The sequence below is a fragment of the Octopus bimaculoides genome, chromosome 14 (assembly GCF_046866305.1).
Source record: "Octopus bimaculoides isolate indiv1 chromosome 14, ASM4686630v1, whole genome shotgun sequence".
Taxonomy (NCBI): Eukaryota; Metazoa; Mollusca; class Cephalopoda; order Octopoda; family Octopodidae; genus Octopus; species Octopus bimaculoides.
In genome coordinates this window covers 18,674,974-18,701,815 of record NC_142941.1, presented here as the reverse complement: position 1 = coordinate 18,701,815, position 26,842 = coordinate 18,674,974, and the positions used below count along the sequence as shown (strand labels likewise).

Genomic DNA, 26,842 nt, shown 5'->3' with positions numbered 1-26,842 from the left:
TGTGTGTGTGTGCCTTTGTGTTTTTTCTTCCACCACCACTTGACAACTGGTGTTGGTATGTTTACATCTCCATAACTTAGTGGTTCAACAAAAGATATTGATAGAATAAGTACTTGGCTTGAAAAAAAAAGTATTGGGGTTGATTCATTCAGCTAAAAAGTTCTTTAAGGTGGTGCCCTAGCATGGCCACAGTCTAATGACTGAAACAAGTAAACGATAAAAGATGATACTGTGGAGTGGCTGGTGTTAAGAAGGACATCCAGCCATATAAACCATGCCAGAGCAGACAATGGAGCCTGGTGTAGCCCCTGACCATACCAGTTCCCATCAAACAGTCCAACCCATCCCAGCATGGAAAATGGACGTTAAATGATGATGATGATAGTTGTGATGATGCACTGTCTGCAAAATATGTGGGATAGACACAGCTGGAACACCTTTTAACTATAGGTCTACTGAATCAAGACAAAATAATTGACAAAACATGTCAGCACAGTGTAAGAAGTGGGGTGGTGGGAAGAGCTATAGTTACTGCTATCTGTTGTGGAATTTGAAAAGGGTTTCTGTTAAAAATAATGGGACCAATAAAAGAAAACAAATGTTTGAGTTATTCCCCTTACACCAGAAAAGTAAATTTTAAATTTTATTTCTTTGGTCATCCACACCATGTTATCCCACTTATGAATTTACCTAGCGAAGGAGCTTCTATGTGGTTACTCAACTTGCTAAAAATAGCAGTTAAATTTTCTTCAAATCACATTCTACCGTCTTAAAATAGGAAGAAAAGGACACCTTAAACAATGCAGTCCAACCCACGCCAGTATGGAAAGCAGACATTAAGTGATGATGATGATGATATATATATATATATATATATATATATATGTATATAGAATTGGATGGTCACTGATACAGCACCTTTGACCTCAAGTGTCTTCCTCAGTCAGGACTGAACTGGTGCTAAGCTGCAATAGAAATAGCTTGGAGCTGTAAAATAATGTTCAATGTAAAACAAAGATATGTTTAAATATTTGTAAAATAGTTAAATGAAGCAAAATTTAAGCTTGTTGAGTGATGTATTTTGTAAATGAGAACTCTATGTATCTTGCCAACAGCACAAGATTGTTAATCTGTGACACAGCACAAAAGTGTTAATCTGTGACACAGCACAAGTGTTAATGTGTGACACAGCACAAAAGTGTTAATCTGTAACACAGCACAAGATTGTTAATCTGTGACACAGCACAAAAGTGTTAATCTGTGACACAGCACAAGTGTTAATGTGTGACACAGCACAAAAGTGTTAATCTGATGTATTTTGTAAATGAGAACTCTATGTATCTTGCCAACAGCACAAGATTGTTAATCTGTGACACAGCACAAAAGCGTTAATCTGTGACACAGCACAAGTGTTAATCTGTGACACAGCACAAAAGTGTTAATCTGTAACACAGCACAAAAGTGTTAATCTGTGACGCAGCACAAAAGTGTTAATCTGTGACACAGCACAAAAGTGTTAATCTGTGACACAGCACAAGATTGTTAATCTGTGATGCAGCACAAGTGTGTTAATCTGTGATGCAGCACAAGTGTGTTAATCTGTGACACAGCACAAAAGTGTTAACCTGTGACACAGCACAAGATTGTTAATCTGTGACACAGCACAAGATTGTTAATCTGTGACACAGCACAAAAGTGTTAATCTGTGACACAGCACAAGAGTGTTAATCTGTGACACAACACAAGAGTGTTAATCTGTGATGCAGCACAAGAGTGTTAATCTGTGACACAACACAAGAGTGTTAATCTGTGATGCAGCACAAGAGTGTTAATCTGTGACACAGCACAAGAGTGTTCATTTGTGATCTAGCCCAAGAGTGTTAACCTGTTACACTAATGTGGCATTGACCATTCACTTAAATAAGGAGACAAATATTTCTATTCTGAAATATGCCTGTGTTACAGTTACATCTCTTGGTTCATCTGAAACTTGTTCAGTAATTTATCCAACCTGCTATTTTTTAAGATACACATAGAAACAACTTCAGAAACGTTTTTGTTTGTTACATTTTGAGAAGGATATCCGAGTTCAATTAATGGCATAGATAGTCTTTTGTGTTACAATCTGTATGATTTTTTTTTCTTCTAATTTTTACTTATATATACATTTCCAGTGATGGCAATTAGAATATACACAACAATGTTTTTATATTTAAGATCTGATATAATAAACATGTAAGCCCAGATCAAATATTGAAAAAGTGGATCAAAAATGAGTCACTACATAGAGAAGTTGCTGGTTTCTATTCTATGCAATGTCTATTCTATTTTCTTGCTGGAAAAAAAGCAGCCAAATGTCCTTCAAATCAAATTTGTGCCATCTTAAAAAAGAGAAGACATTTTAGATAATATGCACTTTGATATACTGTTTGAAAAAGAACGCAGGGTTTTGTGGCTGGAAGGCTTTGAATGTCTGATTACAGGTCTTTTAAATTAATGATGACCTGGGGTTAAACAACATGAAGCAATGAACAAAAAGGATTCCTTTAAATCATATAGAACAAACACTAAATAATTTTGTAACAATCTTCTTACGTTGCATGGTTCTCATTATCTTGTGTTTGTTTTAATGATTCATGTTTAAAATACCATAAGTAATGAATTGTAATTAGCCGCATTATCTTCAGGGTGGGCTAAATGGATGTTATAAATGCATGCTGTACCCCTTCTACATGGTGACTAACTGAAAGGGAAATATCACAGAGATGCTAAACCATGAGCAGACTTCAAACTCAGATCACTTAACCCCTCTTAGGTAGTCAGAGTGTGTGTGTATTTGTATGTGATTAAACATAAGAACAGCATCTTGTCAACTTTAAAGGAGGACATGGATATCACACCTAATGTTCCTTACTAACTCTTACTGAGTGAGAGTTGTTGTTGTTGGCACTCTGTCGGTTACGACGTCGAGGGTTCCAGTTGAACCGATCAACGGAACAGCCTGCTCGTAAGATTAACGTGCAAGTGGCTGAGCACTCCACAGACACGTGTACCCTTAACGTAGTTCTGGGGGATATTCAGCGTGACACAGTGTGACAAGGCTGACCCTTTGAATTACAGGCACAACAGAAACAGGAAGTAAGAGTGAGAGAAAGTTGTGGTGAAGGAGTACAGCAGGGTTCACCACCACCCCCTACTGGAGCCTCGTGGAACTTTAGGTGTCTTTGCTCAATAAACACTCACAACACCCGGTCTGGGAATCGAAACCGCGATCCTATGACCGCGAGTCTGCTGCTCTAACCACTGGGCCATTGCGCCTCCACTGAGTGAGAGTATCTCCAACTGATACTCTCAGTACATAAACACATCCTTTCCCTCTTAATTCAATGAGTTGTTATAAAGTATGAGGTATCCCATGACCAAGCATGCATAAATGAGCAGTAAAGTCAAAATATTCTTCCATCATGTGTGTGTGATGCACATATAGTGGGGTGCCTTATAGCATGAATCATAAATGTAAAATGTATTAACTAATATATACATGTGTGTGTATATGGGGTCGCCCCATAAATAATTCAGTTTTTTCAATTGCATGAACTAAAAGTCTGAGGGGAACAAAATAAACTACCTACAATCAACTTGATGTAAAAGTAGGTAGTAATTTTACCTTGTGTTTCCTCTTACTGAAAGTTTTGAAGAGTGCAGTTAGATTTTAACAGTTATATTTTCAAAGCTATAATGGAAGTGACAAAGGAGCATATTTGGCATATTTTGCTTTATGAGTTTAATAAAGGTAACAACGCAACTGAAAGTGCAAGGAATATTAATGCGGTATATGGGGATCTGACAATAAGCGTAAGCCAGTCTCATTGGGGTTCCAGAAATTTCCAGGTGGAAACTGCCACTTAGAAGACAAGCCTTGTCCTGAAAGATCTGTAGAGCTTGATGTGGACATCCTGCAAACTCATCATAATTGTTGAGGAACTAGCAGAGAAGCTTAGATTTAGTCATTCAACCATTCATTGGCACCTGCATGCCATCGGAAAAGTCAGCAAATTGGTTCAATGGGTTCCTCACAAACTTTCTGAATCTAATCGCATGCAGAGACTGAATGTGTGCTCTTCTTTGCTATCACATCTCATGAATGAACATTTTTTGGACTGAAATGGATTCTCTATAAAATTGACAAGCACCGAAGACAGTGGGTAGGGAAAGGAGAACCACCAGCATCCCAGGCTAAAGGTTTTCACCGGTGTAAGGTGTTATCTGTTTGGTGGGATGTGATAGGTTTTGTCCACTTTGAACTTTTAAACCCAAACCAAACAATTACAAAGATCTACTGCAAACAGCTTCAGTGGCTTAAGTCTGCACAAGAAGGAAAATGACCATCTTTGGTTTCAAGACAAAAGGTGTTCTTCCATCAGGATAATACTGAGCCACATACAGTAAGGATGACATTCCAAAAGCTGGAGCAGTTTGAATGGGAAACAATGCCCCACCTACCATATTCGCCAGACATTACCCCCATCTGATTTATCATTTATTCTGCAATCTTCAAAATTATATGGATGGAAAAAATATGAATTCTGTAGATGAGGTCAGAACAGTACTGGAGGAGTATTTTTCATCACAGACAAGTGAATTTTAGAAGAGGGGCCTTGCAAGTCTACCAGATAGATGGAAGAGCATTGTAGAAAATGAAGGAGAGTGTATTTTAGATTAAAAAAGAACTTTATCTTAATTTTGAAAAATAGAACTATAAATAAACTGCATTCTTTATGGGATGACCCTATATATATATTTATAAATAAATATTTAAATTCTACAGTTGGATAATATATGGTGAATTTATTCACTGCTGTACTACTCTGACTCTGTATGTTGATTAGGGGCATTCGATTTGAATTCTTGAAGTATAAAGATGGAACTAAGTGTGCACATGTATACTTCGTGCTTTCGGTATGTATTATAGTTTCATAATTATGCATTTGCCAGCAACCTTACTGACGAGCCACAGATGGTTAATTAATCAATTGATTGTCTAATTAATTGATTTATTTGATCATTAATAGTGAAACTCATGGGTATAGGGTAACTGAGATTTTTATTCATTCAAGTGTCCTGCAAGCAACGTGCAATGTAAGAATATCTCTTTCGTGGTTTGGGTTTTGATTGCCCTTTTTAGCATGTAAGGAATTCACATGCTGGTTTCCTCTCCATGTATAAACTCTTATACAGTATTATATATATATATATATATATATATATATATATATATATATATATATATATATATATATATGTATATATTGTGATGCAAAGAGGCAAAACAGAACTCAAATATGAGTAAATGTATATCTTTTTATTGATATTTAGTGGAAGGAACAGAGTGGCATGGGGCTGAGAGTTTTGTACATTTGATAAGTGTCAACACAAGAAATCCTCAGTCCTTGAGTCACTCTATTGCTTATGATATATATATATTCTAGTTTACATGAAACATTTTGAAATAAAGTGTTTCAATAGTCCAGCATTTTAGCTTAAAAGGGCTTTTATTAAGAGAAAATAGAGATTAATTTTAAATTTGCACAGAATTAGTAGTTTTGTGGCTTTGACATCCTGGTTGTTCCATCTTTCCAAATGGTTTCTAACAGAAGAATTTGTGTGAATGTGTTCTTTATCATGGATATGCACTTTTCAGATAGTACTTCTGATGTAAAATCTTCCACATATATTCCAAGCTATGTGGTACACGACATAAGCCCATGAACACATCTACATCGTTGATATGGCAGTCAGCCAGTACACATATATTTTTGCTTTGTGTAAACCAATTCTATGACAAGAATATTTTCAGAAAAGACCCAGCATGTACAAGTTGTATATTTAGGCACACCCCACCACCTACAGATTTCATGACAGATTGCAACAGTGATTCTATAATGAAAGTATGAGTTTTAGAAAGGAATACTGTTGTTTGGAGATGTGAACATTCTTTGGTGGTTTAATATTAGTCTGGTGACTAGTGAAGGATGCTGGATATTCACAGGGCCAGCACTAGGAAGTGTGGAGCCCAATTAGAGAATTATCAGTGGGGCCTCCTACTCTACAAAGCTGAAGATCAGTGTTTTTTGCTTTGTGTAGAATGCCAGTCCCAGCCAAAAAGCGTTGAGGGTTTGAGGTTTCACCATTATCCACAATGATATATTAAAGATTCATCATAGTGTCCTCTACTCACATGGCCCTCTCTTGGTTCAAGGCCCAATTTGAATAAATCTATCTTATTGACTTAAAACCAGCCTGGGTACTCATTATCCATTAGCATTCTTTTGATCTGCATGATACAGGCAATTCTGTTTTCTGCTTTGCTGCATCTGTTTACACAGAAGATATCATTCCACACCTCAGTATTGATTGGTATTGCTGATCTACAATGCACAAATAAACTAATATAAGCAGTTTTACTGGGGAAGCTTGTATTAATAAATCCTTTCTCTGAAGTTTTGAGTTGAAAATCAACTGGTGTACAAGAGAGATCTGGTATCATTGGGATGTTTTATTTCAAAGTCCCATTGAACTATTTGCCTCCTCATGACACGTCAGCATCAGAATGAATGTCATCCTCATATCTGGAGAAGCCGATGGTCTGCACATCTGATAAGATGACCCACACCTTATATAGTCACAATATCTGTTTATATGTGAGAGAATCATCAAAATGAAATAAGTATTGTTCCTAATAATGGTCTGGGGTTGGTTGCTGTCTGAGGCTGTAGAGGTTTCAAGAAATGATTGAGTTAGTAACAAGGTTGATGATTGAGAGAGCAAGTACAAAGGTATTTAAGAGGAAATGATGTTTGGATAAATGGTATATCATCTATTTTGTTTAAGTGCGATGAGATTAAGAGCATTGTGCCTACTAATGCCAGAGTTGGCCATATGTCCAGAAAGGAAAGAAATATATATCAATGTAGTCCTGGGAGACACATTGAAAAATAAAAACTAAATGGTCAAGCCAGAACATCTTTGATCATAAGTCTTATTCAATTAGGGTTTAACCTAGAGCTAAACCACAACAACCAAATCAATCCTAGTGTATCGTAATTATTTCTTTTATTATGTGTATGTATGTATGTGTATATATATATGTGTATGTATGTATATATGTATGTATGTGTATATATATATATATATATATATATATATATATATATATATATATATGTATATATATATATATATGTATATATATATGTGTGTGTATATATATGTGTGTATATATGTATGTATGTATATATATGTATGTACACACACACACACACACCTGAGGGTCATCATCATCATCATTTAACATCCATTGTCCATGCTGGCATGAGTTGGATGGTTTGACCAGAGTTGGCAAGCTGTGGAGCTGCACCAAACTCCATGTCAGTTTTGGCATGGTTTCTACCACTAAACACCCTTGCTAACACCAACCACTTTGCAGTGTATGCTGGATGCTTTTATGTGGCACCGCACAGGCACTTTCTCATGGCACCAAATGGGTGTTTTTATGTGGCACTGCACAGGTGCTTTTACATGGCACCGCACAGGCACTTTTACATGGCATCACCACGAGTGCTTTTACACCACCAGCAGGATTGTGTTATTTTGTGCTCCATATTTCTATTATTTTCACTTTGCTTAAATTGCTAATGTCATTGAGGAAAGGCCGGAATATTTCAATTTCACATTTCTCCTAAAAATTTGAGGAAGTATATGCTCAACTGTCTGCATGCCTGATAAATCAAATGAAGGGTTAGCCATGACTAAAATACCTTTGATCATAAATCTACTGAGTCAAGTCTGATCTGGTTGAACTAAACAACAATCTAAAGACATCCTTTCCCTATATAATTGGGACTCATTTCACAATGCTTTAGCAAATCAGACTGTGCTACAAAACTCTGTGTGTGTGTGTGTTAATCAGTTAATATTTTTTTAAGTATGTATACATTAGGAATATATGTAAATCAGCCATGAAGAACAGCAGCAGTATTTGTAACAAATAATAATTAGCTCATTCAACTTAAACTGGATATGTTGCTTTTGATCACCTTTAAACTGCCTCCTTTGTCCGAAGATGCTATCTCATATCGACAGTGCTCATTAAGCATTGACCACATTGGCTAACGAAATGATAGTCTGCCATAGTTGATGGCAGCAATCTAGACAAGACATCCAATTTAAACTAGATATTCTAATTATTAGTTTCAAACTGTGGCACAAGGCCAGAAATTTTGGGGAAGGATCTAAGTTGGTTACATCAATTTCAGTGCTTAACTGATACTTATTTTATAGACTCCAAAAGGATGAAAGGCAAATTTGACCTCGGCAGAATTTAAATTTAGGGATGTTCTAACTATTGTCTGTTACAAATACTACTACTGTCCTAATAGCTAATTTATTCATAGCCCACCTGCATTTTGCAACATTGTTGGTTGTTTGGCTATTGTGCTATATCGGTTTCACTGATATTTGTTCTGGCATTTGGTACGAAGCTGGACTGCAGCTGATGATTTGCAGTAACTGTGAAACCACATGATACATTAGTGCCATCCACTAATGGGCATAATGAACATGTGTTAACAATGCAAGGTAGTTATCTCTGGACGTTAATAGTGGTTTAAAGGCAATCTAGACAACACATCCAGTTTAAGTTGGATGTGCTAATTATTAAGAATATATGTAATATCAAAGAAAGTAAAGGGACTTTACTTATCACACAGGCATGGCTGTGTGATAAGAAATTTGCTTCCCAACCACATGTTTCTGGGCTCAGTTCCATTGCATGGAAATTTGGGCAAGTGTCTTCTACTACAGCCTTGGGTCAACCAAGGCCTTGTGAGTGGACTTGGTAGACAGAAACTGAAAGAAGCCCGTCATATATATATATATATATATATATATTTGTTCATAGAAAAACATGTAATCATTACCAATATAGCAAGAGATTTCACCGCAAAAGGAGTCTAATTTAGAACGATCCTTAAGGAGTCTAATTTAGACTTTTGCGGTGAAATCTCTTGCTATATATATATCATCATCATCATCATCATCGTTTAACGTCCGCTTTCCATGCTAGCATGGGTTGGACGATTTGACTGAGGACTGGTGAAACCGGATGGCAACACCAGGCTCCAGTCTGATTTGGCAGAGTTTCTACAGCTGGATGCCCTTCCTAACGCCAACCACTCAGAGAGTGTAGTGGGTGCTTTTACGTGTCACCCGCACGAAAACGGCCACGCTCGAAATGGTGTCTTTTATGTGCCACCCGCACAAGCCAGTCCAGGGGCACTGGCAACGATCTCGCTCGAAAATCCTACAGGAGCCAGTCAGGCGGTACTGGCAACGGCCACGCTCAAAATGGTGCATCTCATGTGCCACCCGCACAAGAACCAGTCCAGGGGCACTGGCAACGATCTTACTTGGCTTGCCGGGTCTTCTCACGCACAGCCCATTTCCAAAGGTCTCGGTCCGTAGTCATCGCCTCGGTGAGGCCCAATGTACGAAGGTCTTGCCTCACCACCTCAGCCCAGGTCTTCCTGGGCCTACCTCTTCCACGGGTTCCCTCAACTGTTAGGGTGTGGCACTTTTATATATATATATATGTGCACATACATGTGTGTGTCTTTGTGTCTGTCTTTGTCTTTCACCATCACTTGACAGCCAGTGTTGCTGTGTTTACATCCCTGTAACTCAGCAGTTCAACAAAAGAAACCAATAGAATAAGCACCAGGCTTAGGAAAAGAAAATAGTACTGGGATTGAGTCATGTGATTATCGGATTTTCAAGGCAGTGCTCCAGCATGGCTGCTGTCAATGTCTGAAATAAAAACAAAGGAATAACAGATAGAAGAACTGGGACAAGGTTTGAATTGAACCCACATCCACAGTTACAATTCTGAAAATGTTGAAATCCTTGTAATTAAGGCTGATTTTCATTGTTAGCAACTGCTTAGGTTACCATGACCATTGTTAGCTCCCACTCTCTTTTGGCCATCATCCCATTTTCTGAGATCAACCACAACCCTTCAGTGACTCCCATATGCATCTGCATATAATCAGAAAGAGATGCTATGGTTTGTCATCTGTTGACTTTTCTGCTTCAAATGTTACATGTTGCATAATAAGATCTGCTGTTTTGATGCAGTAATACTGTGCAGTAAGTTTTGGCCTGCCAACTACCTCTGCAGCACAAGCGTTAGCTTGTTTGGATGCTATCCAAAATGAAAGGCTTAATAATAGAACATTTTTTGGATTTCATATACACCTATAGTTTGTAAATATATATAGGTGTGTGTGTGTGTGTATGTATGTATATATATATATATATATATATATATATATATATATATATATATATGTATATGTATATATATAAAGCTTCTCATATTCACTTGGGTTTTAAAAGCACCTATATTTATAATTCATGTATACTTGAGCTTCATATATATATCTAGGTGTAAGCATGGATATGTAATTAACAAGCTTGCTTTGTGGCCATGTGGATTTTGGGTTCAGTCCCACTGCACAGCAACTTGAGCAAGTGTTTTCTATTTTAGCCCTGAGCCAACATGTGCCTTGTGAGTGGATTTGGTAGTTAAAACTGTATGGAAGCCCATCGTGTGTGTGTGTGTGTGTGTGTGTGTGCATACATGTGTGTGTTTGTCTTTGTGCCTTTGCTTGTCCTCCCACCACATGTCAACTGGTCTTGGTTTGTCTACATCCCAAAACTTAGCACTTCAGCAAAGGGGAACTGATGGAATAAATACCAGAGTTGAACTAAGTACTGGGATTGATCTGAGTGACTAAACCTTTCAAAGTGGTGCCCCAGCATGGTCAGAGTCCAACAACTGTAATAAGTAAAAAGTAAAAGACATTCATGCCCTCCATGCACACACACACACACACAGAGTGAAGCTGCTTGGTACAAAATGGCTGACCTTGAACTCTGTTATGACATTTTCACTCACTTCCACTGTTTGTAGCAGTTCTTGGAAGTAAAATGTGTAGAGTGAGGTTGTCTCAAAAAGAAAATCAGGATTTAGCTGTGCAGGATCTCATTGATTTGGTCAAGGAAGACAAAAACCTTTTGAAAATGATCATAACAGGTGATGAATTGTGGGTCTATGGCTTTGACCACAAAACCAAGGCTCAGCCTTTGCAGTGGAAGACCCCCAACAAGGTTTCAAGATATTGAGGAAATCCAAGAGAATGCGACAAGGCAACTGCTTACTATCACAAAAATAGGAATTCCAGGAAAGCTTCCATGAATGGAATGACACTGGATAAAGTGTATGGCTTTAGAAAGGGTCCACTTCAAAAGAGATTTAAATACCAAATTGATACATGTTGTAGTTTTCTTTTTATAACTCCAGTCCTAATACTTTTTGATCAAACTTCATATGTATGTATGTGTATATCTATATCTATATACATATGTGTGTGTGTGTGCGTGGATGTATATATATATATATATATATATATATATATACACATACAGGTGCCAATGCATGAAACTCTCAGAGCTTCAGTCACTCTGTTGCTTCTGTTAAATCATCGTCATTATCATCATCATCATCATCGTTATTTACTCAGATTTTGAGTTCTGTGTGTGTGTGTGTATATATATATATATATATATATATATATATATATATATATATATATATAATAATATTAGGGACAAAATCCAAAATTACAGGTAAAAAACTCAATTAAAATCAATTTATAAAAAATTAAAATTAAATTGAGCCTTATAGATAAAGTATATATAAAATATATAGTTTTTGGGAAAATAACCAATTTTCAAGAACTCATCGATGAAAATCCACTATCACATATAGAAAAATTAATAATTAAAAGCACAATAAATGAGTATAATATAAAGTAAAGTAAATATCATAAGATAAATATAATAATAATAATAATAATAATAATAAATAATTATTAATTTTTCTATATGTGATAGTGGATTTTCATCGATGAGTTCTTGAAAATTGGTTATTTTCCCTAAAACTATATATTTTATATATATATATATATATATATATATATATATATATATATACGTATATTCTTAAGCAAGAATATTATTGAGAGTGATTTCCAAGTTTTAGCTGGCTAAGCCATTGTCAGACTGTAAAGATACGTATTTACGTATTTATATGTGTTTGTGTGTGTGTGTGTATGCATGTATGTATATGTATGTATATGTATATATGTGTATGTGCATATCTTCTTTACACTTTCTGGTTTGTAAACAATGGTTTCACTGACGGTGTTATTTGCCTGTAGTCCACCATGAAAACATGTCTAAGCTGTTTGTTGTTCAATAGACTGGATGATTACTACTCCACTCAGGAACAAGTGAGGTTGGTGACAGGAAAGGCATCCAGCCCCAGAAATTGTATAAACATGGAAAAGCAAATGTAACACAGTGGTGGTAGTGGCAGCAGTGGCAGCAGTGGCACCAGTGTGCACTTGTCTTGTACTGTAGCCTGGAACCAAGCTATGCCTTGTAAATGGAATTGGTTAACAGAAGCAGTATGGTGTATGTGAATGTGTGGGTAAATGTTTACATTCTACATTTTTTACATGATAGTGTTGCACTAAAAAAAACTGATATTTATTAAGATTACCTGTCAACAAAATGTCCCCTAGCCACGTGCTTTCAAAGAATTAATGGAATAAAATATCCCTCATTTGGAAAACTGATAAAGGTCAACAACTGGAAGGGCATTGGATTGTTAAACAGCATCTCAGTAATATATATACATCCAAATCATTTTATCAGAAAGATGGATATAAAATGAATGAAGGAAAGAATGTGCATATGCATGTATGTTTGTATTTATGTATGTACCTCACATGTATATATACACACATGCATATCATCATTATCGTTTAACATCCGTTGTCCGTGCTGGCAAGTTGGAAGGCTGCACCAGACTCCAGACTGATTTGGCATGGTTTCTACGGCTGGATGCCCTTCCAAACGCCAACTACTCTGAGAGTGTAATGGGTGTTCTCATGTGCCACTGGCATGACACCAATATCTGCCACAACTGTGATTTCCCTTGGCTTGATGGGTCTTCTGAAGCACGGCTTAATGCCAAAGGTCTAGGTCATTTGTGTGTGTGTATAAATATTCATGCATACACTACACATACACTAAGCTGTACTTGCTGACAAGTTACAGCTATGATGTTTGTATGTATATATATATTATATAGATAGTTAGGGTAAATCTTAGCTATTTCCTCTTGATGCACATCTGCTCATTCCATTATTACAATCCAGTATGTAGTCTCAGTTGCTGCTGTATGTTAGTTCAAAATACATATTAAAATGGAGAATTATGAAAATATTATTTGCAGACTTATTGTGTAACAAAACAAGAAATTGGAAATGTCCATGGTATTATTTATTCTCCTTTATACATGTTTCATTGCTAATAAGAATTGCAAAAATTTATATGTTGGATAGACATGTAAGCAATTTCCTATTAGAAGTTCTTGTAAGACATGTAAAAAATTTCCTGTGAGAAATTTTTCAGACAGAGAGATAAAAGAATATTTTGTAATTTCTATTGGTAAATAAAACATGTAATGGTGAATAAACAATACCAGAAAATTTCAAATTTCCTGTTTTGTTGTGTGTGTGTGTGTGTGTGTGTGTGTGTGTGTGTGTGTGTGTGTGTGTGTGTGTACACACAAATATATATAATCATTTTAATAAGCACAGGATTTGAACGTGGGCACTTTAAGTATTATGCTCTGTTAGTAAAATAATCAGATGAGCTTAGCTTTGGCTAGCATGCTATACAAACTCATCTGACTATTAGAGCATGAAACTTGTAGCTCACATTTAAAATCCTGTGTTTATTAAATAATATTTATCTCTCACTGAATGGAGTACACTTTTGTTGATCCCACCAGTAACAGAATAGTGTGCGTGTGTGTGCGTGCGCACATGCGTGTTTGTGTGTATACTTAGAAAGTATTGGTAGTGATACCAAGTAAAAGCACCCAGTACACTCTGTAAAGTGGTTGACATTAGGAAGGGCATCCAGCTGTATAAAACTAAGTCAAAACAGACTATGGAACCTGGTGCAGCCCTGGTCTTGCCAGTTCCTATCAAGTCATCCAACCATGTCAGCATGAAAAACAGACATTAAATGTTGATGGTGACAATGACGTATGTATGTATGTATGCATGCATGCATGCATGTATGTATGTGTTATCAATCTGTTTCATTTCTGTATTTCTTGCCAATAGAGAAAGAGCCGGACTCTAACATAGATTCAAGGCTCCTTCATTGGAACTTTTATCAACATCATCTAGGTATTTGTGTATATGTGTGTGTGTGCAGTATTTGGTGTTAGTGTATGCGCAGATTTGTATGTTTGTTTTATGGATGCGTTTTTATGTATATATTTTCATGTCTAGATGTATCTATGTATGTATGTATGTATGTATACAGACAGATTATGTAGTCAATATTTTATGGATTACAGATTGATATTTTGCTCCTTTCCCTAGCTCTCCAAAAATATTTCTGAAGTGCATTGAAATAGTGAAAGAAATTTGCAGCCTGTAAAGATACTGCTTTTAATAAATACAATCTTCATTTTGAATTTATTGAGTTCTCTCTCAAACTGTAGCTTAACCAAGCATGTAATTAGATATGTGCAATGTATACACACATACATACATGTGTAGATAGATGATGTACAACAAATTCTTGCACAGTTTCTGTCTATGAAACCCACAAGCTATTGGTTCACTCACATCAGCATCATTCAACAACTGTTGTCCATGCTGGCAGAATCATTTGCATGCCAGGCGAAATGCTTAGCAGCATTTCATTCATCTTTATGTTCTGGGTTCAAATGCTGCCAGTGTTGACTTTGCCTTTCGTCCTTTCAGGGTCGATAAAATAAGTATCAATTGAGTACTGGGGTTAATTTAATCAACTTAGCACCCCCCCCAAAAAAAAAATTACAGGCCTTGTGTCAAAATTTGAAACCATTATTATTATTATTAGGGCTGTGAACTAGTAGAATCATTAGCACACTGGTTGAAATTCTTGGTGGTATTTTGTCAGTCATCATGTTCTGAGTTCAAATTCTGCTGAGGTCAACTTTGCCTTTCATCTTTTCAGAGTCAATAAAATAAGTACCAGTGGAATGCTGGGGTCAATGTAATAAACTAGTCTCTTCCCTCAAAATTTCAGGCCTTGTACCTTTAGTAGAAAGGATTATTATTATTCTCAATAATTAGATCTTATGTTGCCTTCAGTTGCAGTTTGTATTTATTAATTACATTTAATTGTTACTCCTCATTTCAATGTATACATATACTCCTTGTTTCTCCTCAACCTAATTTTATATTCTCTGGTAGAAAGTTGTACTTATTTAACTTATTAAAGCATAAAGAAGTTTAAATGAGAAGTTGATTTCACTGTTTAACCCTTTAGTGTTTAAACCGGCCATATCTGGCCCAGATATTCTACATGTTTTACATTCAAACTGGCCATATCTAGCCTCTCACACCTAACCTACATTGACATTCTAAAAATGAACAATCACATCATTGAAACCTCAAAGCTATAAGATAATACATGATTAATTCAAAACAATTTGAGTGAAAAAGTATTACATTTAACAGAGTAATCTGAACACTAAAGGGTTAAAAGCAGTCATCCTGTATAATAAACAAAAAATTCTGTTGTCATTCCACCTACTTTGTCACTTGGTATAACTCCTATGACCTTGTACAAATTTCTATTACATAATATAATTTAAACCTTCACACACACACACACACAATGTGTTGAAGCAGCTGTAGTCTATTGAACTGAGTGTAGTAAATAATTTCTGGAGACCAAAAGTTAGATAAGATTCAGTGTTGAAACTGACTGATAGGATTTGAACTCCATCATTAATCGATGAAATTAATTACTGATCAACACATTATCATCTGTGCCACATTTACAGACCCAATAATAATATCACAATAAATTGTATTCTGGCACTCCGTTGGTCACAATGACGAAGGTTCCAGTTGATCTGACTAATGGAACAACTTGCTCGTGAAATGAACATGCATGTGACCGAGCACTCCACAGACATATGTATCCTTAACATAGTTCTCAGGGAGATTCAACATGACACAGTGTGACAAGACTGGCCCTTTGAAATACAGGTACTACTCATCTTTTTGCAAGCTGAGTGGACTGGTGCAACATGAAATTAAGTGTCTTGCTCAGAGACACGTGTCACCAGGAATTGAACTCACATCCTTACAATCGTGAGCTGAACTCCCTAACCACTAAGCCGCATGCCTTCACAAATTGTATTAAAATAATAATAATGATAATAATGGTTTAAACTTTTGGCACAAGGCCAGCAATTTTAGGAAGTGTCAGGTTAATTGCATGATGATATCTGTTATGATTTAAGTTTACATGTTTTATATTTGAGAGGATCAACCCTTTTGATACTAACCCATCTGAGACCACTTCTGTCTCTATGGTACAAATATCTTGCTTTCAAGACTTCTGAATTAAAATCCTCCATCAAAACTTAGTATTAGTTTATAATCCAAATACCACTTAATAACAACAATGTTATCTTATTAAATTCTTCATTATTTTCAAACTTAATCAAAGTACAGACAGAGGATCTCAACAGAAATATGGTACCGAAAGGGTTAATAAATTTTGTTGCTTAGTTATCATTAGTCATGTCCAGGCAACCCCTTGCTAGTAGTAAATGAATTCTATAATTGTTTCCCAGCATAGCATAGCGAGTAAAGCAGAGTAAAGTTTGTTCCCAAGTCATCTAGACTCATAAGGGCCATTCTCCCGGTTTCCATGGCATATATATTCCCCACCTGGACAGGACATTGGTCTGTTGCAGGATTACTTATTTTTGCCAGCTGAGTGGACTGGAGCAACATGAAATGAAATGAAATGTTTTTCTTGCCCAGGAATCAAAACCTCACTCTTATAATCATGAGTCCAACACCCTAACCACTAAGCCACTTACCTCCACATAGCAATTGAGCTTGCTAGTAACTGTGTATATTAGCGCAGAAATTGTATGGAAAGGGATACTGGATAATAACAAGAATCTCTCTGTAAAATCAGACATGTCATGACCACTTCTGTATATTATTTTGTTTAGTATTTTAAAAAGACCCTATTAAAATTTTTTTTTTTTGTTTCTATTAATTTCAGGTGAAGTCCGCTATGCAAGAAATACCAGCAAAATGACCACATTGATGCATGTTGACCCTACATTGCCATTGTGGATGTTTTTTGATGTTTATGGCAACGTTCAGAAAATAAAAATACTTGGTAAGTAATAATTAATATATATCATTTCAAATTTGGCATCATCTCAAAGTTTCCTGGTACTCCTCCTCCAACATTTCATTATTTCTGTTCACCATCTTTCTACCATCATTGGTTTACATAACTCTCTGAATTCAACTAATGTTCACTAGAAATTACACTTGCTGATAAAACAAATTTCTAGATAATTTGTGCCATCTAGTTTTTTATTTCCTTGACAAGAATTTCCTATGATATACTCTACTAGTTTAAATGTGATACATAATGGGTAAGCTTATAGAAAAACATACTTCAAGTGTAGATTGAAAAACAGAAATGATCTTAAACTAGAGTGACTTTGGTCTTCCTTTTACTTTGAGCATCATCATCATCAGTTTTTCCTAGCTAGCATGAGTTGGTCAGGTCTTAACAGTTTGTGTCAGTTCTTATTCAGGCTTGCTGTCCCCACAACCTATTCCCAATGGATAGCAGGACCACATCTCACTCAACCATTTCATTTTGGGCATGGTTTAAACAGCTGAGTGCCTTTAGTATTAATAATTTTTTCTTAAAATTACAGAATTTGTTTTGAAATAAGACTATTTGTGTTATTTCATTAGAAATTATTGAATTGTGTTGATCTATTCCAAGTGACCTTTAATCCAAGCAATCATTAAAATTCCAAGTAATCTTTAAAATATTTGAACAAATCCAATATGAATTTTTTGAAGTTTGAAGGCAAGTATTCTAGAGAAGGGAATAAATTCCTGTTGGATCAATAATGCAACACTGTTTTGTTTCTCAGTTGATGCAAGTCCATTTCACTTATTCTGCTGGAAAAGCATGACCATCATACTATCTTGTTCTCCTTCCTACCTTCATTCTAAAATCTCTATTAGAAAAAAACAATAAATACATAAATTCTAGGAGTAATTAAATGTTCATTACCAATCCAGTATATGAACTGACTACATTTGAATATTGTCAGAAAGATTAGTAAATAGTCTAATATATGTAGTTATACCAGAAATATTTCAAGAAGTTCGCTAAGATCCAGAGTCTTCTATATAATTACACTAAGAACATATCCTGGAATCTTCTAGAGTGGGATATATATGACAATATATGATTATACTGATCATTTGAGCTTTATGCATTGCAATATCAAAAGTATATCCTAAAATTCTCTAGCTATAAACTGACAATGATCAAAATTAACGTGACTGCACAAAAGGCTGAGTAGTGCCTTTCTTATTCAGAATAGTAACACAATAAAGAAAATACTCTAGAACTTAGGTGTCTACAGTATCACATAATACCATAGCAGAAGAAAATTTAAATCAACAGTAGAATAAAAGAAATATGTTAGTGCTACTTAAATCTAAAAATATGGATACTTGCTCAGAAGTCACTAAAATCTGTTGAGTTGTAAAGATTCCAGATTTTACAAGCCAGGAATTCTCTCTTGTGTATTCGTCTTTCAATTTCTTCATCTATTTAATTTGTAGCCAATGTTTTGTTAACTGGCAACCTATCAAAGATTGTATTAGTGTGTCTAGCTTCTTTATTCCAAATCCTCCTAAGGTTATGATTTAGCTGGATTCGTTTTACGACAATAATATTTATTTAAATTTCCATTTTGGTCCCGTTTTACTTTTTCTTTTTGTTTCCTTTCATTTCTTCTTCAGCTGCTTGTTTCAACTTAGACATGTATCAATTGAAAAAGAAATCTAAATGAAGATTGTGCTAAATAATGATATCAAATGAAAGCTCTGCAAATAATATTGTAAACAGACATTTGGATCTAACGTTTATATAGCTTAGATCTTCCTGTCCTCTCTCTCACACACATATATACTCTAAGTAATAGGTATACTAGTAGCTTTCAGTCTGCACAGTAGGATTCATTAGAGGGAGAACTGGGATTTTAAGTAGCTTGGCTGACATATCATTGTCATCATCATCATCAACATTTAACAACTGTTTTCCATGCTGACATGGGTTGGATGTCTTGACAGGAACTAGCAAGCCCAAGTGCCACACAGTCTGTTTTGGCTTGGTTTCTATGGTTGGATGCTCTTCCTAATGCCAACCACTCCACGGAGTATACTGGGTGTCTTTTACATGACACCAGCTCCCACACCATCTTTTTATGTAGCACCTTGGTTTTAGGATCTCAGTTCTGTTGTGGTGGGTGGGTCTTCTCAAGTACACCAATACACCACTTATCTCGGTCCTCCGTTATCTCTTTCATAGGGTTCAGCGTTTAGAGATCAGCCTTCAATATCATCATCATCATTTAACGTCTGCTTTCCATATTGGCATGGGTTGGTTGGTTTGATAAGAGTTGGCTAAGCAGAAGACTGCACCAGACTTCTGTGTCTGTTTTGGCATGGTTTTTATGGCTGGATGCCCTTCCTAACACTTATATTATATATATGCATGTGTGTGAAATGTATTCACTGAAGGTCTTAAGTAAGGAGATGTAATTATATTTCAACATCTGTCTTCCGTGCTAGCATGGTTGGATGGTTTAACAGGGTCCAACTGGTCAGAAGACTGCATTGTGCTCCAATGTCTGCCTTGGCATGGTTTCTACACCTGGTTCTTTTCCTAATGCTAACCACTCATAGAGTGCATTTTTCAAGGCGCTATCACTAAAGAAGCTGCCCTGTAGTTTGTAAGACTAGGATCTCCGTTGACAATATGATTATGAGTCAAATAACTCACTGAGTTGGAAGGGCCTTAGGTATATGTTGATGTAGTCTATCCTTAGTTCCATCTATTCCTAGCATTATGTATAAGAATAAAAGAGGCAGTGGATTAACAAAATCATTAGAGTGCTAAACAAAAATGCCTTGTAATATTAATTTCTGATCTTGACATTCTAAGTTCAAATACTGCCAAGGTCAACTTTGTCTTTCATCTCTCTGGAGTGGATAAAATAAAGTACCAATCAAGTACAGGTTTGATTTAACCAAAGAACTGCTCCTATTAAATTTGTAGCCTTGTGCCTATCATCTTCATTTTAACATCCACTTTTCCATGATTGCATGGGTCAGAATTTTTAGAGGCAGGTTTTCCTTTGTTAGAAATAATTATTTAAAAGATAATAATACAGGAAAGAGAGGAAAAAAAATTAGAATAACAACAATCCCAAAGCTTGCAGAAAGGAAGGTAGTAATAACTATTTAGTGAACCTTGAATCTGTATCAATAGTGAGGGCACATGGCTCAGTGATTAGAGTGTCAGGCTCATAATCATGAGGTAGTGAGTTTGATTCCCAGACCAGACTGTGTTCATTTATCTGTAAATATGAGTTACTATGTTACTGGTACCAAGCTGTATTGGCCTTTGCTTTTTTCCCTTGGATAACATCAGTAGTGTAAAGAAAGGTTGGTATGCATGGGTGACTGCTGGTCTTCTATAAACAACCTTGCTGGACTTGTGCCTCAGTAGGGGAACTTTCTAGGTGCAATCCCATGGTCATTCATGACTGAAGGGGATCTTTACCCTTTAATCTGTAACACTATTATCATTACAGTAAACACACACACATGTTAGTATTGGGTCCCCACCACTACTTGACAACTGGTGTTGGTTTGTTTGCATTCCCATAATTTAGTGGTTTGGCAAAAGAAGACAATGGCTTAAGTACCAGGCTTAAAAATAAATACTGGGGTAAATTTTTTTTGCCCTAAACCTTTCAAGGCAATGCCTTAGCTTGGCCACAGACCAGTGAATGAAACAAGCAAAATATAAAGGATAACACACCATTTTTTTGGTAGGCTTACTTGCTAATGCTTATATCATTTGCTAATTTACATTTGCATTTGTCCAAGGTGCTACGCAGTAGGACTGAACCCAAAACCACATGGTTTTAAAATGAGCTTCTTAATTGTTACAGCCATGTCAGCATCTCCAAACATATTTGTTTTCATCTGTCAAATTCTACAAATAAAGTTTTAGCCCACACGAAACACTTGCCCAAAGTACTGCAAAATAGAATTGAACCCAGAACCTTGTGATTGTAAAACAAACTTTTTATCCATACAACTGTGCCTGTTTATCTACTTAAAGTCGATCCAACAATGCAATAAGAGGTGTAGGGAGAGGGGACATTTAAAATCTTCATAATTATTAACTTTGTAGTTATTCTTCATATTTAAAATTTTTTTTTTCTCTTCTTTGTTTTTCAGGATCAGCAAACCCTTCTCAGACTCGAAGGTTACGCCCAGCTTCTGCCTGTATTGCTAACAGCAGTGGTAGTAGTGGTTTAACAGTAGCTCTGCCACCTCGTGTTTCTACTGCCCCTTCCACACCTACCCAGTACCATGCCAACAACACCATCAGCAACAGCAATCCTAACAACAACAACAACATCTTGTCACCTTCATCACCAACTGCAGCCATGTCAACATTGGTACTACGCAGTCTCAGTATGCCTCCTTCATCAACATCATCGTCATCATCCACATCATTCCACACGTCCCAAACTACAGCCAACACATCGCCGGTTGAAGGTCAGAGTCTGATGAGCACTTTCTCTGCCCTCCCAGTGTCTGCTTCAAATCAAAACAGAGGAGGACAAGCAAACCCCTATCTCTCTTTCCCTTCAACTTTCGACTCTGGCCTGGCTTCCATAAATAGCTCGGCCTCCGATGATAGTCCTATCGTAGACAATGAGAGCAATGAGTGCAACGTCTGTTATGAACGTCCAATAAACTCTGTACTCTACACCTGCGGTCACATGTGTATGTGTTTTGAATGTGCTCTGGCTGTGAAACAGGAACGTGGCGCCCTCTGCCCCATATGCAGACAGGAAATCAAAGATGTTATCAAGACATTTCGCTCTTGAGAAGTTTCCAAAACAAAGAAGCATCTTTTTTTGAAAAATAAACAAACATTACTTTAGTGTAGGTTATTCAAAGGGAAAGGTTGTATTTTATCCAAAAAGTTTCTGGTGTGGTGTATGATTCCAGAGGGTTCTCGGTCCAGGTAATATCTATAATTTGACAATTTCTCACCAATACATGCATTACTACACCCAACTTGTGTAAAGAGCTTCCTTCCAAAGAGTACCTTACTTCAGATATATCGCTATTGGTCAGCAGCCACAAACCAGCTGGTTTACGCTGACCCTGGTTCCAAGCAAACACTTTCAGAAGTATTAATGGCTGGTTCCAAAACGAATGAACAAACAAACAATAAAATGATTATAGAATGGATTATAGGATTAAAGAATTATATTTGTAAACATAACATATAAAATAAAAAGTCTTTTTCATTTTATTTTCTTTTTTTTCGGTCGCAAAATGTTTCAAAAATAAAGGAAAAAATGAATTTTGCTTAGTTTTTTTCTCTTCAAGAAATGGAGCTGTAAGTATTCTATATTAACATGACTAACATTGCACTCTGTTATTAACACACACACGCACACACAATACATGAATGTACATATATCTTGAAAAAATTACAGCCTTATTTAACAGTCAGAAGTCAGTTCTTAATTGCATTTTTTTTTTTATATATATTTTAATCTAACGACAACAGAAACTAAAAAAAATTGAAACACAAGTTTTCTGAATGGTAATGAGGTGTGTCTTAGATTTTCTTTTTGTCTTTTTTGTTTTTTTATTCCAAACTTATTGAAAATGTCACATAAATCTACTAATTATAATCAACTTAATATTCAGAATCATTTCACAGTTGGTTTGAAAACACTATAGTGTAATTCCTAAGGTGGCTTTAGGAATTCTTTTTTTTTTTGGTTAAACTTTTTGTGTGTTTGTGTTTAATTCTTTCTTTCTTTCTTTTTTGCTATTGCAAAATTTCTTTTCAAACACATTTCGCTTTCTGAGACAAAATGTATGAAGCAGAAAATACAGAAATACGGAATCAGTAAACAGTTACTGAAACCAGAGTTCTAAGCTACAAAAATGTAAATATTTAAAAAAAAAAAAAGGAGAAGAAGAAATTACTTGTAATGATAAAATAGATTGTAAAAATATTTTTTTAAGAAACTGCAGAAACACATTTTTTGGTTATTGTGCAACAAAATACATTTTTTAAAAAACCTGTTGAATTTTAAGCTTTAATTTTATGAAATTGCTTTACTGAAAAGTCAACTAAAAATTTAAGCTTATTAGATAGCATCTCATATGAGACCATCTCTGATTCCATGATGCACCACCTCACATTTTCAAGAATTCATATTTAAAACATTCCATTATAGTTTTATCTAGGAACTTTTTTTTCTTTCTTCCAATTACCAGTTTGCTATGAGCAGAAGATTGATTCATTTTCAAAACTAATGGAAACAAATAGTGCTTTCTTGGCTATTAATATGATCATGAATGGGTTCATGGTATGTTACTTAATTTGTGTTACTATCTTACTATTAATTTATAGAATCAGTTGACATCTCTCATTTGCAATGTCTTCATATTCCAATGTAATAACAAACAAGCAAAAAAAGAACCTTGGGTTTACTCTACAAGGCCTTAACTATGGATAAGCTATTAAGGCCTAAAGAGAATTAATAGATGTTATTGCTAGGAATTTAACACAAACAAATTTAAAGACTCAATCCAAAGTGATGCAATGGTGATAATAAAAATATCAATAATGCTATCTTACAGCTAATTTCTCCTTTTGGTTTTTGTTTTTTATTCTTCAGAGATGATATCCTCGCTTTTGTTGTGTTAAATGAATGGAAAGTATAAAAATACTAGTTTGTTGCATGAGTTTACTGAAAAATGTGCTCAGGCAGGATTTGAACTCAAAATTATGAGCTATGTCAAGTATTCAATCAGTCCAGATGTAGAACAAACCCGCTTTTCCCTCCTTTTTCTTGGTTATGTATTTATTTTATCACTATCTCAGTGGGGTAATAAAAAGAGGCAAAAATAATCTGGGAAACATTTCAGCCACACACACACACAAATAAAGCAGAAGGTATTAATTCCAAAGTTGTTCTTTTACTGCTAAAAAGAAAACTTTTATTATGAGCAGAAAATATATTACAGAAACAAAATATAAAACTTTTGTAGTAGTGAGAGCTGCTGACAATTAATTGTCCTTCGCTGATGAGATTTTGTAAGTTCTAAGAATTTTTCTGTCATTATATTAATGATATATACAAAGCATTCAGATTATTCTGTCAAATGTAATGCTTATTTGCTGACATTGTTTTGAATTAATTATGCATCGTCTTGTAGCTTCGAGATTTCAAGGAGGTGATTATTTATTTTTAGAATGACACTATATGATAGGTGTGAGAGACCAGATCTGGCCAATTTAAATATAAAACAGGTAGAATATTTGGATCAGATATGATTTGGTTTATATGCTAAAGGGTTGATGATATGCTAAGCAATAGCTTGATACTTTAGACTAAACTTAACACACTACATCCCTGATACAATTATTTCTTACTGAATCAATTTTATTTTCTTGAAAAAATTCCATGCAAAGACTTTCTTAATGTTCTATTCTATCAGTATTTTCAAATTTTGATTTACATGCACCAAATTAAATCAGAAGTGATGTAATTCCAACACTTTTACTTGAATTAACATTGTTTCATTCCAGGTACTTTTTAACCCTAACCCTATTACAAATTCAACATAATTATCATAACTTGCAGACATTTCTTCTATTTTCAATGGTAATTTCATACATACATACATATATATATATACACGTGTGTGTGTGTATATATATATATATACACACAGTAGAATAAGAAATAGAAAATCCTTGGTACAGTATTATATACTTTAAAAAATGAATAGAAATGTCTTTTAGTGGAAAAATTATCAGAAAAGCCATTTCTATTGATTTTTTCAAACACACACACATATATATGCATGCATGTGTGTGTGTGCATATATAATAATAACAACTTTTAAGAAAAACTTTAAATAACACAGGTCAGTTGTTAGGCTCTATATCTATGGTGATGCCAATAAAGACAAGATATTGGATCACCCTACTTTAGTTTAATAGTTCTAAATGAAACTTTCCTTTATCAAATACAAGAGAAAATAATGCAATAGTTAGAATAAAAAGCATTATTATTGGCACATTACACCAAAATGGCCTGCAGATAATACTTTATCTCCAGAGTCTTAGATTATTTTTTCTCTTGTATTTGATGAAAGGAACATATCTCAAAATAGAATAGAAGTATTAAACAACCAAAGTAGAATGACAGAACATCTGGTCTTTTTCTTATTTATTTATCACCTTGCAGATTTTGCCTAATTTCTTGCCTGAATTGCTTAAACATCTTCTTTAAAACCATTTACATCATTACAATGCTTGAAGCCAATCACAATACTTATATATATTGGCGTTAGGAAGGGCATCCAGCTGTAGAAACTCTGCCAGATCAGATTGGAGCCTGGTGCAGCCATCTGGTTCACCAGTCCTCAGTAAAATCATCCCACCCATGGACGGCGGACGTTAAACGACGTTGCTGATGATGATATATATATATAAATATATATATATAAATATATATTTACAAATACAAATATATATATATACAAATGTATATATATATAAATATGTGTGTATATATATATATATATGTGTGTGTGTGTATGTATATATATATATATATATATATATATATTATTTTGTTTAAAAGAGTTCCAACACTGTCTGTTTTTAATGTTTTATTTATATTCCTGCAGAACCAATGTGGGGTATAGAATATGGAATATACAATATATAATATAAAATAAAATAAAATAAAAATGGATGGCACCATGAAATAAAGTATTGAGTGTTCAATATAAAGGATCAAATATATAAATATAAATATATAAAGGCGACTCGAGTTTCAGGGCTATTTCCCTTCGTCATGGTATGACGTCATACCAGCCATGACGAAGGGAAATAGCCCTGAAACTCGAGTCGCCTTTATATGTTTATATTTATATATTTGATCCTTTATATTGAACACTCAATATTTCATCTACATTCAATACTTTATTTCATGGTGCCATCCATTTTTATTTTATTTTATTTTATATTATATATTGTATATTCCATACCCCACATTGGTTCTGCAGGAATATAAATAATATATAAAAAACAGAGTGTGTTGGAACTCTTTTAAACAAAATAATATATTCCTCTATACACAATCATACAAAAAAAAAACCCTTTTTTGTATTTATTTTTACTCGCATATATATATATATACATATATATATATATACATATATTTATATATGTATATAAATATATATATATAAATACATGTATATAAATATATATATATAAATACATGTATATAAATATATATAAATACATATGTATATAAATATATATAAATAAATATGTATATATATATATATAAATATATGTATATATATAAATATATATATGTATATATAAATATATATATAAAAACATATGAATATATGTATATAAATATATATATATA

General features: G+C 34.7%; 1 protein-coding gene across 10 annotated transcripts in view; it reads left to right on the top strand.

Annotated features, from left to right (window-relative positions):
• LOC106868156 (protein neuralized) overlaps positions 1–22,725 on the top strand; it is a 521,151-nt gene extending 498,426 nt beyond the window's left edge. For all 10 annotated transcript variants that reach the window (XM_089362475.1, XM_052972722.2, XM_052972719.2 and 7 more), the window contains 2 exons: positions 17,287–17,406; positions 21,582–22,725. In XM_089362475.1, coding sequence (XP_089218601.1) covers positions 17,287–17,406; positions 21,582–22,240 — 779 coding nt within the window. In that variant the 3' untranslated portion in view covers positions 22,241–22,725. The remainder of the gene's footprint in view (positions 1–17,286; positions 17,407–21,581) is intronic.
• The last annotated feature ends 4,117 nt before the right edge of the window (positions 22,726–26,842 follow it).